Below are 12,940 nucleotides of genomic sequence, written 5' to 3' on the forward strand. Positions count from 1 at the left end.
TGATATTGTAATATAAGATAGGAAATTCATTATGTGGTTGCAACCATTAGTTTTTGTGGCATCGTATGTATAAAACTAATTGGCTCACAAGACATCTCACTCCATCACATGGGGTGGTTAAAAAATATTAAAAAAAAATGTCGCATGATAACTCATAGATTATAAATAACCCCATCTCGGGTAACCGGAGTTCATGTAACCATTTATAGGGTTAACCAATAACCAGTCAGACCAGAAGCAGAAGATCGATCATACAAAAACAAGCTCAAAAACAATGAAATACAACTTGATGTTGTTTAGCATTCAGGTCAACTCATAATAACAATGATGATGTTTAGCATTCAGGTCAACTCATAATAACAACAGATCTATACACCTTTGTTATACATGGTAGATAATTGTCTGTAACTTTCAATGGAACACATAAAGCCCACAACAAAAACAAAGCAAGCCAATACGACGACAACGAATTTTTAAGATAAGATACAGAAAGAAAAATAAGAATTACATGACACCCCAAAAATTATATTTACATGTTCAACGGAAGCCTGGCACAACTGAATCAAAGAACAGTATTGATATGGAGTGCTTTGAGTAATGAAGTTGCCATCTGTTTGACCAGTACTTGACCCCCAGAGCTTTGACCATCTCTGCGTTCTTCGATTAAATTTTGAAGTTTTTGAGGCAAGTCGTTCTCCACGATTAGTTGTTTTGGACGTGGGTGATGTTCGTATACAGCCTGCAGTCACATAATTAATACCACAAATTAATCAAGATGTTATATGTAATTTAGAAACCGTTAAAATAATATGTATATAAGTCAACTCAAAAGTAGCAAAAAGTCAAACCTTGATAAGTTTAAGCAGATTAAGACGAGCTATAGCATCCTGGTGATCAAGTCGGGATATAAGCAAAGGTGTCAACCCATTAACCGCCAATGTTGTATTAATCCTAGATGATTTCCTGAATTAAAACATATCATAAATCTTTAATAAGACACTTAACCAAACATAAGATGCAACACAATCACAAAATTAAGCAAAATAAGGGGAAGAAACATACGTGATAATCTTCAAAAACGGCTCTAAAATGTGTGAGAAAAACTGTTCCGGACAACTTTGGAAGAATTTAACTAACTTTTGAACTGCATCTTTTTTTAATAAAGCTTGTTCAACTTTTTTGTTATCGTTGTCATGTGCTAAACAAACAGCTATCGAATCTAATGCTGTTACGGACCAAATTCGGTCTTCAAGTAAACTTAAGTATACATCCATTCCACCGTGTGCTCGTAATTGTTCACGTGAATTACGTGATGCGTGCGCCATGTCACATAATAAAGGTAACGCGTATTGTCTTAATGGAGAATCTGACATAATAAAACGCATCAAGTGTGGAATGATTCCGTTTTCGGCTGCTTGCTCTTGTCTTCTTTTATTTATCTTGCATAGGTTGAATAGTGCATTGAGAACCTTCAATGGAAAAAATATTAAAGATCGATTATTCGAAGCATTTTAAGAATCATAATTAATCATAATTAATAAATAAATGTAAATTGCCTCCTTAGATATCCTCATGAATACAACAACAACAAAACCCAATACCATATAAGTGGTGTATGGGGAGGTGAGATGTAGACAATCCTTCCCCTATCCGAGAATAATGACAAGTCATTTCTCCACCCAGAGTGAAAAACACTTTCAAAAGTAGAGAAAGTCATCCCTCTCTATTCGACGGATAGAGAGATTGCTTCCGAGTGGACCTCCGGCCAATAAGTAAGAAAATTTTCTAAAAAAATTAAAAATAAAATTAAGACGTCATGAAAATGGTAAAATCAAATTTCCATGGGTTTTAAATCATGCCTGAAAATTTCATTTAGGCTCTAAGAGTCAGTCAAGTCGCCAATAAATCGACACTTGCTGCCGACTCAGAAACTAGAGCCGTATATAGAAATAAAGGCTACGTAAATAGAAATAAAGGCCTCCTTAATACAGGTTCACTTTAATGGATGTTTGAATTTGTATATTAGAGCTAAGTAGCTATTATGACTTGAAATTACAATAATCAGTTCTTAATGCTTTAATGAACTGATCCTGCCTCTAATTTATGACTTCGGATTAATTGGTTGCATAGCAGATAAACAAAACCCGATTATCTAAGGGTAACATAAAATTACCTATTTACAAAAGTTTTTATGGGTGTGTTTGGATGAAACTAGCTGGAGCTGGAGCTGGAGCTTATGGGCTAGAGCTGGAGCTTATTTTTAAAGCTGGTAGCTGGAGCTTATTATTTTTTATAAGTGTTTGGTAAACTAGCTGGAGCTTATTTTTCAGTTCATAAGCTCTACTTTTTTTCATAAGCTACTACAAGTAGCTTATTTTTCCAGAGCTTATTATTTTCATAAGCTCTACTTTTTATGGGTGTGTTTGGCGCAAAAGCTTATGGGAGCTTATGAGAGCTTATGGGAGTTTGAGCTTATGATTTTAATAAGTTTCAAGTAATAAGCTTTGTTTGGTAGACATAAAAAGTAGAGCTTATGAAAATCATAAGCTCTAGAAAAAGAAGCTACTTTTAGTAACTTATGAAAAAAAGTAGAGCTTATGAACTGGAAAATAATCTCCAGCTAGTTTACCAAACACTTATAAAAAATAATAAGCTCCAGCTCCAGCTCTAGCCCATAAGCTCCAGCTCCAACTATAAGCTCCAGCTCCAGCTAGTTTCATCCAAACACACCCTATGTCTACCAAACAAAGCTTATGACATGGAGCTTATTAAAATAATAAGCTCAAGCTCCCATAAGCTCCAAGAAGCTTGTATGCCAAACACACACTATAACTACATCTACAGAATTTTGATTCCGTTTTAGTTCCATTAATCACCAAAAAAAAAATGTATTATTAAATCCATTTATCCTTCAAATCATAATAAGATATATTCTAATAAATAACGAATTAATTGTTTCCATTACCTCGTGATGAATTTGAGACACAAGAGGACCATCTTTGAGATCAAGATTCGGAATAAGATGCTTGATCGCATCAGCTCTTTGTAAATGCTCTAAACAATGTGGATCAGTTGACAAATTATTGATGCATTTTAGCAACTGCAATTCAAAAATACAGTTAGGTATCTACAATTGAAAGTCAAACATAGTTGACTATACAATAAATTTCTTACCTTTAACAAGATTGGGGGTTCTATTTTATTGAACATCTGAAAGAGGCGGCTAAGCAAACTTTGGCTGCACATATAAGACTTCACTGTTGAGTCTGCACCAGCAAACTCAAGTAGAAGATCCGTCACTTTTTCCAAATATTCACGCGCCACGTCAGCATTCCATGGTGACACCATGTGGGACAGGAGTCCTGATGATGTGGCACTACCTGGTCTAGCATTTAAAACTCCAGAACCTGATAGTACACCTGATGCTGTCTGTGATGCAATTGCTGATGTGGAAGCCCCTCCCTCGTTGGGTCCCACCACCCCGGGCTTTTTATTAGCTACTTTGTGAGAAGTCTTAGTCATCGATTCGATGTTAGCATTTTCTCTTCCACGACTCGAAGCCTCTGTAAAATAGCAAAATATACACTAAATCTAGTAAGGTAACATACAAGAAACACTGGGAAAAATTGAAGTGGCAATTTTGAGCCAGTTATGTTTGGACAGTTCAACTTGGGTTATGTAACTAAAATCGTAATGGTTACAATAGGCACAGGTTGAGCGGGTCAAGCTTGTCAAAAGGGCATAGAGTGAGCCAAAAAACGCATACAACCTCCTAAATTGTTTATTATTATTTTTAGATTATCATCCTAATGATATCGTTTTTGTAAACAAATTTAAAACATTAGATCCTTATAAACTTCAAGATAGTGAAGCCAAAAAGTGCCTGCGAGTCAGTCCAACTCGGTCTAGCATATTATAAGAATTACCCTTAGGAACTAAACCCGCAACCCAACCCGCCCATTTTGCCACTCAACCAAAATACAAGAACATAAAAAGATACTTCTGAAAAAATAATTACTGTTTACCAGCAAATTCAGCCATTAAGAAGTCAAGCCCATTGGTCTTTTTTTCATTAGACGAATGCAAAAGAGGCAGTATACTTTCATGTTTCTCCAACGCTGTAAGATGTCGTACATATTCAAGCTGTCCCGAAAAATGTCGTGATGGTGGTTCCTTCTCTAACAAACTTAAAAGTGGCCTCACATTCTCTTGCTGATGTGTCACATGATACCCGTTTGACCCAGTATCCGTTGACTTTCTAGGTCTATCAGTTGACAACCTTCCAAAATTAGAAAGTCTTTGTTTAGGTTCAACATCATGTAATAAAGGATCAATTTTATCCACTGATGTTGATTCGGGTGATCTTGAAGTAACTGGAGCTTCAACACTACTGTTACTCAATTGACGTTTATCGGTATCTAATGTAAAGAATCTTGAATCCAAACCGCTTGATGAATTGTTATCACTATGGATGAAAGTATTATTAGTGGGGTCCAGTGGACCCGAGCGGGGTCGCATGGCTAAACCGTCCATTGATGATGCACCACCGCCAGATATGGAAGCTAACCGTGTTGCCTCGTTTAAGCTATAAAGGGTATTGATAAGCCTAAGTAATATTCCGTTTTTTGCAGCTATGCGACAAAAATCGTTCCTTAGGGTTGATCTTTGAAGCTTAAATACTTGCCACATGCCATCAATAGCTAAATGTACCATTTCCCTGAAATAAAAAAATAAGAAAATAGGAAGAAAAAAAAAATACATTAGTAACTAAAATGTGAGATGACATCATACATGATACAACCATTAGAGGTGGTAACTTAAACTCTAATTTAAATCAAGTTCGATTAACATGAACAGCTGAAATATAAATTTATAATCTTATCCAACGAACTAAAAACTTATTAAAATATTCCATATTAGGATTAGGATAATACCCAAAGAATTAACCGTTTTAAATGTTACATAACCCGCCCCACCCCATGTTTTGCCACATCTTCTCAATGAATACCCAAAAGAGATTTACATGATCATGCAAGTTGACTTCAAGTTAAAAAAGTTTAGTCTAACATAAGAAACAATGACAAAATTGCTACAAAGTAAGGTGAAAACCTGTATTTTGCATAATCAGCCTCAAGAAATCCAACAAGAACAGGTATCCCACGGCAAGCTATAAACATTTGCAACGTCAATGCACTGTAACAAAAAAGCCTTCATTTTAGTACATAATCATTGTAAAGCAAAAAATTCATGCAAATTTATGAGACATTGGATATTTAATTACCTTGCTGTTAAAAAAATTAAATAAAATAATAAATTGAATACCTTGACTGGCAAAGTTGCTGCAAAAAGTAGGCCGCTTCCATACGAACCTCTCTTGTTCTATCAGGCACTGCAAAGCCCATAACAACAGGGACCTGAGAAGTTTTCGATAATTAGAAAATCTAACAAGCAACATTTTAACATTGACATAAGTAAAAAATATAAAATAATAACCCTAGTTACAGTTGTTCAAATGTCTAAATTTTGTATAGTTTAATTCGTGTGTCAAATACAGTTACAAAGATTACACTGTTTATATAATATTCTGCTCTTAAAAATGAAACTAATAATTTAATAGTCTATCCCCATTAAAAACCTTCCCTTCTAAGCCATCTTTTGTGATTATACCCATTTGAACCATTAAAATAAAACATAGACGCGTTCAATAATATATGGTTCAAATTTTACCACCTTGCTTTTTAACAATACAATACATTTTATAATTCAAGACTGTAACCTACTGTCGTAAAGGGGTACGAAAATACTTACAAGACCAACAAGACAAGCATTTTCCTGGAAATCAGTATTATCCTTGACAATTTGATTTAGAACCTGAAGCACGGAGCATATAACCTGCACCTAAATGATAGATGATACATTACTAAATATCAACCATATATTATATATTATATAAAAAAACAACAAGCCTCTTTAAATTGTCATACCCGTGTCCTTGGAACCTCGAGCAATTCTAGAAGAGGAAGCAGGCCATGTTGGGTCATAAATACAAGTTTCTGCTCAGGGCGGTGTTGGAAGAAAACGGTTAACTTTTGGCAAGCAGACACGACCACATCTTCTGATTCCTCTGGTCTCAATTGTGAAACTAATTTTCCAAATTCAACAGCCTACAAATTAAACTTTGAATTAAATATTTGTACACAACATACTTATTTGAATATTCTAACAGGATAGTAAAACACAATATGTTCATTGGTAGAAAATATCAACAACCGTGGAAGATTTACAATGAATAACACTAAAAAGGTAGAAATTAATATATTTGTATCCTTGGCATTCGCAAAACCTAATTCAACAACATGTAAAAAAAAGAGTACCTGAAGGTGATAAAGATTGTCTGCTGGTAGTTTATCATCAAAACCCTGACAAGCAAAGAAAATAATAGATATCAAAGTTAGAGGTAGCAAGATAGGCAGTACAGACAATGGGTCAAGCACATTCGGGTGATTTTGTACAAGTTGGGTCACGATGGAGCACTTTTTTATCCAAAGTTGCTATAAATAGTGTCATATATAATAAGATGTTTATAACATTATTATCATTTCTTTGTTCAAAAAATAAACCATGTTATGAAACTTACCAGACCATCGATACCAATAACATCCTCCTTTAACACACCCATCATTAAATGGAGTATATCTCCACCATTAGACTGGCCCACTTCACCTTCCATTTGTTTTTGTGCGATTGTAGCTCTTAACTGTGTTGCCAGGTCAGCTTTCCCACTATCAGTAGCAAATTTATTACTTTGATTCAGATGTAACGATGAAGACGTTGAAGCTTCAGCTGATCGATTATCGTTTTTATCTATCGGCTGAAATAAATCATCCAACAAAGCATCATCGGGTGTATCACTAAATTTACTCAGTTCATTACTAACAACCATTTTTGATCCCTTCGCACCCTTTTGGGAGCTTTGGCTGCGTCCAGAATTATGAGGACTGTTGTTGGCAATAACAGAACTTCCGTTTTCTTTGACTGTTTGACCTTTTGACTTTGACTCTGGAGATCTAGATTCACCATTTGTTGGATTCAATTCTAATAGCTCATGGACATCTATTATTTTGGATGCTTCGTCATTAGCAGATGAAGAATCCAATGGTGATATATCATGAATAGCTAAGGTGGCAACTTGGTCTGCTGACACATCATCATCATATGCATCTGCGTTTTCATCGACAGTTGAATTGTTTCCTTCATAAGATGTGCCAGCAAGAGTAGCCTCAGCTAATAGCAACTCAGTTTTATTTTCCTGAATTTGATAATCTTAATTGTTAGTAACAAAACCCAAATAATTAAATTGCCGGCAATACCAGCCTCTAAAAAAATCCACTGTTGTAAAAGTAGTCCGACGCGACTGTTTGGGGACTAACCAGTCCCGTTTTGCTCAATAACGGCTAAAAAGCAAGTCACGGCTAAAAAGTCGGGTTAAGACAAGCTAGGCTGGTCAAAGTTGGTCAACATTTTACTCTCTCCGTCTCAATTGAATAGTCCACATAAAAAAACACAGTTTAATAATGTCATTATCACATTGTACTTAGAGTTTTACCCATTACTTTTTACCTACCTTTTTGTTTTAAATGCATACACATAAACTAAGAGTATAAATTAACTTTTAGGACATCTCGAGAAGAAAAGAAAACGTGGACTATCAAATTAAGACAGAGGAAGTGATATTATTTAAAATTATATTATATTCTGTGCCCTATATCTATGTTTGATATATTTATGTTTTAGGTTTGATATATTTATGTATATAATATAAATAAATATATGTGTGTGTTTAATTTTATTTATTAATAGAAGTCAACGTTGGTCAACACCCGACTCGTCCTGACTCGCGACTTCTACAAACTTAAGAAAATCTATACATATGAGTTCCAATTACAACGACATACTTTAACTTTCTCTGCAGTCAGGTTCTCAGCATTGCTTAAATCATCTGCATTTGAACTTTTCACACTCACTGAACCATCATCTTCTATATTTCTGGAAAAAAGAAGAAGCTCCTCGTATATATATAAATATAATATAATAAAATTAGAATATTGATTTAATAAATAAATATTTAGGTAACTACCTCAGTGTACCACTATGGCGGAGTGAAGACTGCAATACAACACGTCTAGAATTTTGTATCCAAGGGTGAGATAGCAGTGTCTTTGCATCGGGTCTCAACCTAGCATCCTAATATCGAGAGTTTTATGTTAAATGGAGATCTTAACATTATATAAATATGGAAAGCGCAAAATTATCGCGACATATTATAGCATTGCAAGAAGAAATCAAGCTCTAATGTAGAAGCGGAAAATTTGTCCAGCATGACCAAAACCGGGTCAAGTTGGACTTGTTTGTTAATCTATCAAAGTTTGTTTGAGCAAAAGAATTAATCTATCAAAGTTTGCTGACCCACAAAGCCAATGCTGTCCTTTGTTTAATATTGTGAATATTTTTAATGACCAAATATGATCAAAGTTTATAAAAAAAAAAACTAATAAACTAATTTTGGCTTTTAACAATCTAGGAAAGGTAGCAGGCATTTGAACCTTTTGACCCATTCCATCACCAATATGACCAATTTTACTTTGTATGTCATGATCTATCATTTCTAGAAATCAATAATCGGTAGATTTGAGAATTAAAACAGCATTTAAGGTACTAGGTATTATTATAAAGTTCGATACAATATTGAAAGGACAATAGTGGGTCAACCCACTCCATAACTTATTTCTAAAACTGGCTCATTTTACCCCAGGCCACATTTTGACCTATTACCCGACCCGCTGATATCCATATCACATACCTTTTTGAAGCATTGACGCAGAAAATCTGTAATGCCGGGTGATAGGCTATCTGGTATCGGAGGATTTTCATCCTGAACACAATTTGAAGAAATTCAGAAACAATGTGAAAAGCATTGCAGTCGAAACATAAATATTCATATAAATCACGCGTTAAAAAATAATAAAGAAAAAACATAAAATACCTGAACGATCCTAAAGAGAGCCGGCATGGGTTGAAGATCATAGTAAGGAGGTACACAGGTAAGTAGCTCAATCACAGTACAACCCACACTCCATATATCAGATGCAGCACAAACTCCTGACATTTCGATTACCTGAAAAGTGAAATAGTAGACAAACATACATATAAACAGAAAAAATATATAGTAATTAATAAAATACTAAACAACAATTAACATAATATCAATAATCAAAATAATAATAATAATAATAAAATTTTGATAATAACAATAACAATAACAATAATAAAAGTAGAAAGAAACCTCAGGAGCCATCCAGTAAGGTGTGCCAACAACTGAATGTGTATTAATGTCAGCTTCAGTTAGCTTTGTAGCAACCCCAAAATCTGCTAATTTTACAAGACCCTAAAAAAAATTTTAACAGAATTAATGAAGATCAGTTTTATAGGACACACATTTAAATATAACTAATCTAATTGGTGACACACTCACCTCTTTGGTAGTCAAGATATTTGCACCCTTAATATCTCGATGAATAACTCCTTGTTCATGCAAATAAACCAATCCTTCCAAAACCTACCATTATTATGATGTCAGAATTACTAGATTTGAACGAGTTAAAAAGTCAAGCCCGCTAACAAACCTGGGCTATATAAACAGCCACCAATGATTCGGGGAATGGCCCAAATTTGTTTGGCTTAATAATGTTCGCAAGTGAGCCATTCTCAACATACCTGAGGTTAAAAAGAGCAACAGCAATAGATAAGTGTTTTCAAACATGATACCACAAAAGAACATATAATTATTACAACTATAATACTTACTCAAGGATTATATGAAGATGGGTCTTTGTCTTTAAGGATCCAAGATATTTTACTATATTCTTGTGATTCAAATTCTGCGTATAAACAATGTTCCGCATAGCATTATTATCCAAACAAGATCATAAACAACACTTCTATATCCAAAAGTAACATAATCAGGAGAACTTATACAGCTATGAACTATCGTAAACCATAGACAATTCAAGTTATTTAAAAATACAGTTATAAAATTAACTGCAAAAGAAGTTGGACAAGGGATTACCTTAAGCAAGTCGATCTCTTGCTGAGAAGTTACCACGTTCAGTTAGTTCACAATTTGTCCATACAGAAAGCAGTATAAATGTTAATACAGATTACAGTAAAAAATATAACAGGCTGCAATAATTATGAAACAACGGGATAACTACCCAAAAAGGTCATCTTATAATAACATGTCAGAACATTAGAGAAGATAAAATGCATTACATTAAAACATATTACAAACAATTATAATTTACATTAAATTAAGATAAACATATATTAACAGAACTACCCCCAATAAATGAATTATTTAATGCAATTATATGCAAATAAAAGATTATTAGTGCTACCGGCATCAATGTTTACCATAAACCTAGATATCTGCAAAGTTATAAGTGAAACCAAATTTCGACTCTCGGTAAAGACTTTTTAGAGATTTAGATGAGAAACATAACAAAGGATATGCCTAAGTGAACAGTCTAAATGAGAAGGTAAAATTAACATAGATATAAGGTTGATGAGTTTTCATAAATAGAGAATTAAGCAAACAACAGGCATGGTAAAATATAATATAAAAGGTAAAAAATATCAACAGTTTGTAGAAGGTAATAACACGATAATTTAATACCATGATAATGTTAAGATCCTCCTGTAATATATTCTCCAAAGAGACTTGTTTTATCGCAACGAAATCTCCATTCTCCAAGTCCAAACCCTTGTATACTCGACCATATGCTCCTTTCCCAATCTCATCCCCCAGCATCTTTCAAATTCAAAAAAAAAAAAAAAAAAAAAAAAGTTATTTGCATATATCTCATTACGAAAGTAAATAATTAATAAAATATTACACAATTAAAGGACTTTATTAATAGGCAACAACCCCGTTGCAACAAAACAAAACTCCTCTTCGTACATGACATTTTCGTTGTGTGATGTCTTTCTTTTCTATGACTAGAAACACAAGCAATTACACTTTACTTGTCGACCTAATTATCCCTCTTTATTTAAAAAAGTTCATCAATGAGTCAATGACCAAAAAACACGCACACGGTTGAGTCAAACAGTGTCCCTTTAACCTTACCCATGAAAAGCCAAATAAACTAATCCGATCTTGTCCGCTTGTCACAATAAAAAGCTAACACGAGTTTCATTACAAATATACATCATCATTATAATGCAGCGCCACTTCTATTATAAATTTGTTTCACTCATCCACTTACTCTTAAAAAGTTCATAAATATTTAGAACACGTACCAGCACATTATCCAATCGAGTCAAAGTGAATAATTGTTAAAACAAGGCCTAACATACTAACATTTCCAACCTCGAAATTCGACTACAAATCATAATACTACAAACGGCATCCTTACGATCCTGCCTTAAATCAAGTCAGTATACCAAATAGTCAAGGTAACAGACATTACAATGATACTATAACTACCCGAGGTACTAGCTAAATTCAGCACTCTCATAACTTAATTATAATCTCAAACCTTATCATATCATATAACCAGTTATTAAAAAACATATATTATTGCATCAAACTACTTGAAGAGTCTAAACCAGTTGACATAAGTTATTATATCACCATTTTCAAAATTCACACCATATTATATTCAGACAGCCAATTTTACTTTTGACATCTAAATTCAAAATTAGGGATCCAATTTGGTACACAAATTAAGAAAAAATTATAAACAATTCTTACATATTTGTTGTCTAGGGTTTTCGATTTATGAAAAGCTGTGGTGGTCGCTTGACGAGACATAGCTTTCCCCTCCTTGCGTCTTTCAATTTCAGTTAAAGAGGAGGGTTTTCAGAAACCCTAGACTAGGAATTCCACCATTAATGTTGTTGATATAAGTAGAATTAAGCCCTGGACTGTTTCGATTTTATGAAATTAGGTCAACGGAAGGTTGGAGGAGAACACAATCGACCGGCGGAATTTGATCGGCAGCTAATCTCCGGTGAATTATCGGAAAATTGGTTGTAAATTAGTGTTGGTCAGTTGCTATAATTGGTCGGCCTGTCTGTCAATGTGTCTGTTGCAAAGCCTATTGTAGTACGGAAAATTCACTTTTTACAAAAATCTTATTAAAGTTTTCCCAATGCAAAAATAGATATTTTTTACAAAACTACATCCATCAATCACGAGACCATGGCTAACGATAGCGCCTCAATTTACCCAACACGCCTCATAACAATGGCCTAACAATGGCGTGATCACTCAAGTGCTTCTGGCGTGCGTGGTTGGAGCAGGGAGAAAAAAGTAGGCGTGTAAGTATTTTTCGTTTTTTAATTGATTCATTTTACTTTTGTGATTATTTTTTATTTCATTTTTCACCCAACTTACAATCAGATTTTAACACGTCGTCCAACATGTAACTCAACATTTCATCTAATTTTTTACCAGTTTACTAGCACGTTCATCAAGTAACCCACCACTGCCCATTAACGCGCCAACATATTCATCATTGTTAAAGATGGTCTTATATCCAAAATGGACTTCGAAATTGAATGACACTGATACGGATGGAGGTGTTCACAGTTTTAGTGTTCATTTTATTTTTAATTTTTTTAATTAAGTTTTAATATTTTGTCTAATTATTTAAAAATAATTATATGAATAATATATAAAACAAACAACTTTCATTAATTAAAAAAATACAATCCTAAAAAAGTACATAAAAACATACAAGCCATGTAATTAGCGTACTCTTCGGGTGAAATTTGAGTTTGTGGTACTTGGGTTTATTTTGGTTGAATTTCTTCGGGATAAGTTTCGTTAAATTCGGACCAATTAAAATTGTGACTAAAAGGGTTAGCGTCGTTGTAG

The 12,940-nt window shown here is 33.8% G+C and overlaps 1 protein-coding gene across 3 annotated transcripts; it reads right to left on the minus strand.

The window, feature by feature from the left end:
- Nucleotides 1–331: 331 nt before the first annotated feature.
- On the minus strand, nt 332–12,137 carry LOC139857591 (MAP3K epsilon protein kinase 1-like). 3 transcript variants are annotated; one of them, XM_071846405.1, is made up of 23 exons: nt 11,813–12,137; nt 10,733–10,867; nt 10,127–10,147; nt 9,865–9,938; nt 9,684–9,774; nt 9,533–9,616; nt 9,344–9,445; nt 9,044–9,175; nt 8,861–8,932; nt 8,138–8,244; nt 7,956–8,046; nt 6,638–7,309; nt 6,375–6,419; nt 5,985–6,164; nt 5,809–5,892; nt 5,323–5,414; nt 5,110–5,193; nt 4,026–4,717; nt 3,175–3,563; nt 2,966–3,100; nt 1,063–1,469; nt 849–963; nt 332–739 (listed from the first exon to the last, which is right to left on the minus strand). In XM_071846405.1, the coding sequence occupies exons 1-23, from the start codon at nt 11,870–11,872 to the stop codon at nt 563–565; spliced, it is 4,041 nt and encodes a 1,346-aa protein (XP_071702506.1). In that variant the 5' UTR covers nt 11,873–12,137; the 3' UTR covers nt 332–562. The 3 variants fall into 3 exon arrangements, with proteins under 3 accessions (XP_071702506.1, XP_071702505.1, XP_071702507.1); XM_071846404.1 differs by having other exon boundaries at nt 5,809–5,898; XM_071846406.1 differs by lacking the exon at nt 332–739 and having other exon boundaries at nt 843–963; nt 5,809–5,898.
- Nucleotides 12,138–12,940: the final 803 nt, after the last annotated feature.

This window comes from Rutidosis leptorrhynchoides, chromosome 7, assembly GCF_046630445.1.
Source record: "Rutidosis leptorrhynchoides isolate AG116_Rl617_1_P2 chromosome 7, CSIRO_AGI_Rlap_v1, whole genome shotgun sequence".
NCBI classification, from domain to species: Eukaryota; Viridiplantae; Streptophyta; class Magnoliopsida; order Asterales; family Asteraceae; genus Rutidosis; species Rutidosis leptorrhynchoides.

Coding starts and splice junctions, on each gene's coding strand:
- LOC139857591 (XM_071846404.1), bottom strand. CDS start 11,872: ATGTCTCGTCAAGCGACCACCACAGCTTTTCATAAATCGAAAACCCTA. Junction 5,415..5,808: donor ATGCTTGTCTTGTTGGTCTT/GTAAGTATTTTC, acceptor AAAACTTCTCAG/GTCCCTGTTGTTATGGGCTT. Junction 3,101..3,174: donor AACCCCCAATCTTGTTAAAG/GTAAGAAATTTA, acceptor TTTGAATTGCAG/TTGCTAAAATGCATCAATAA.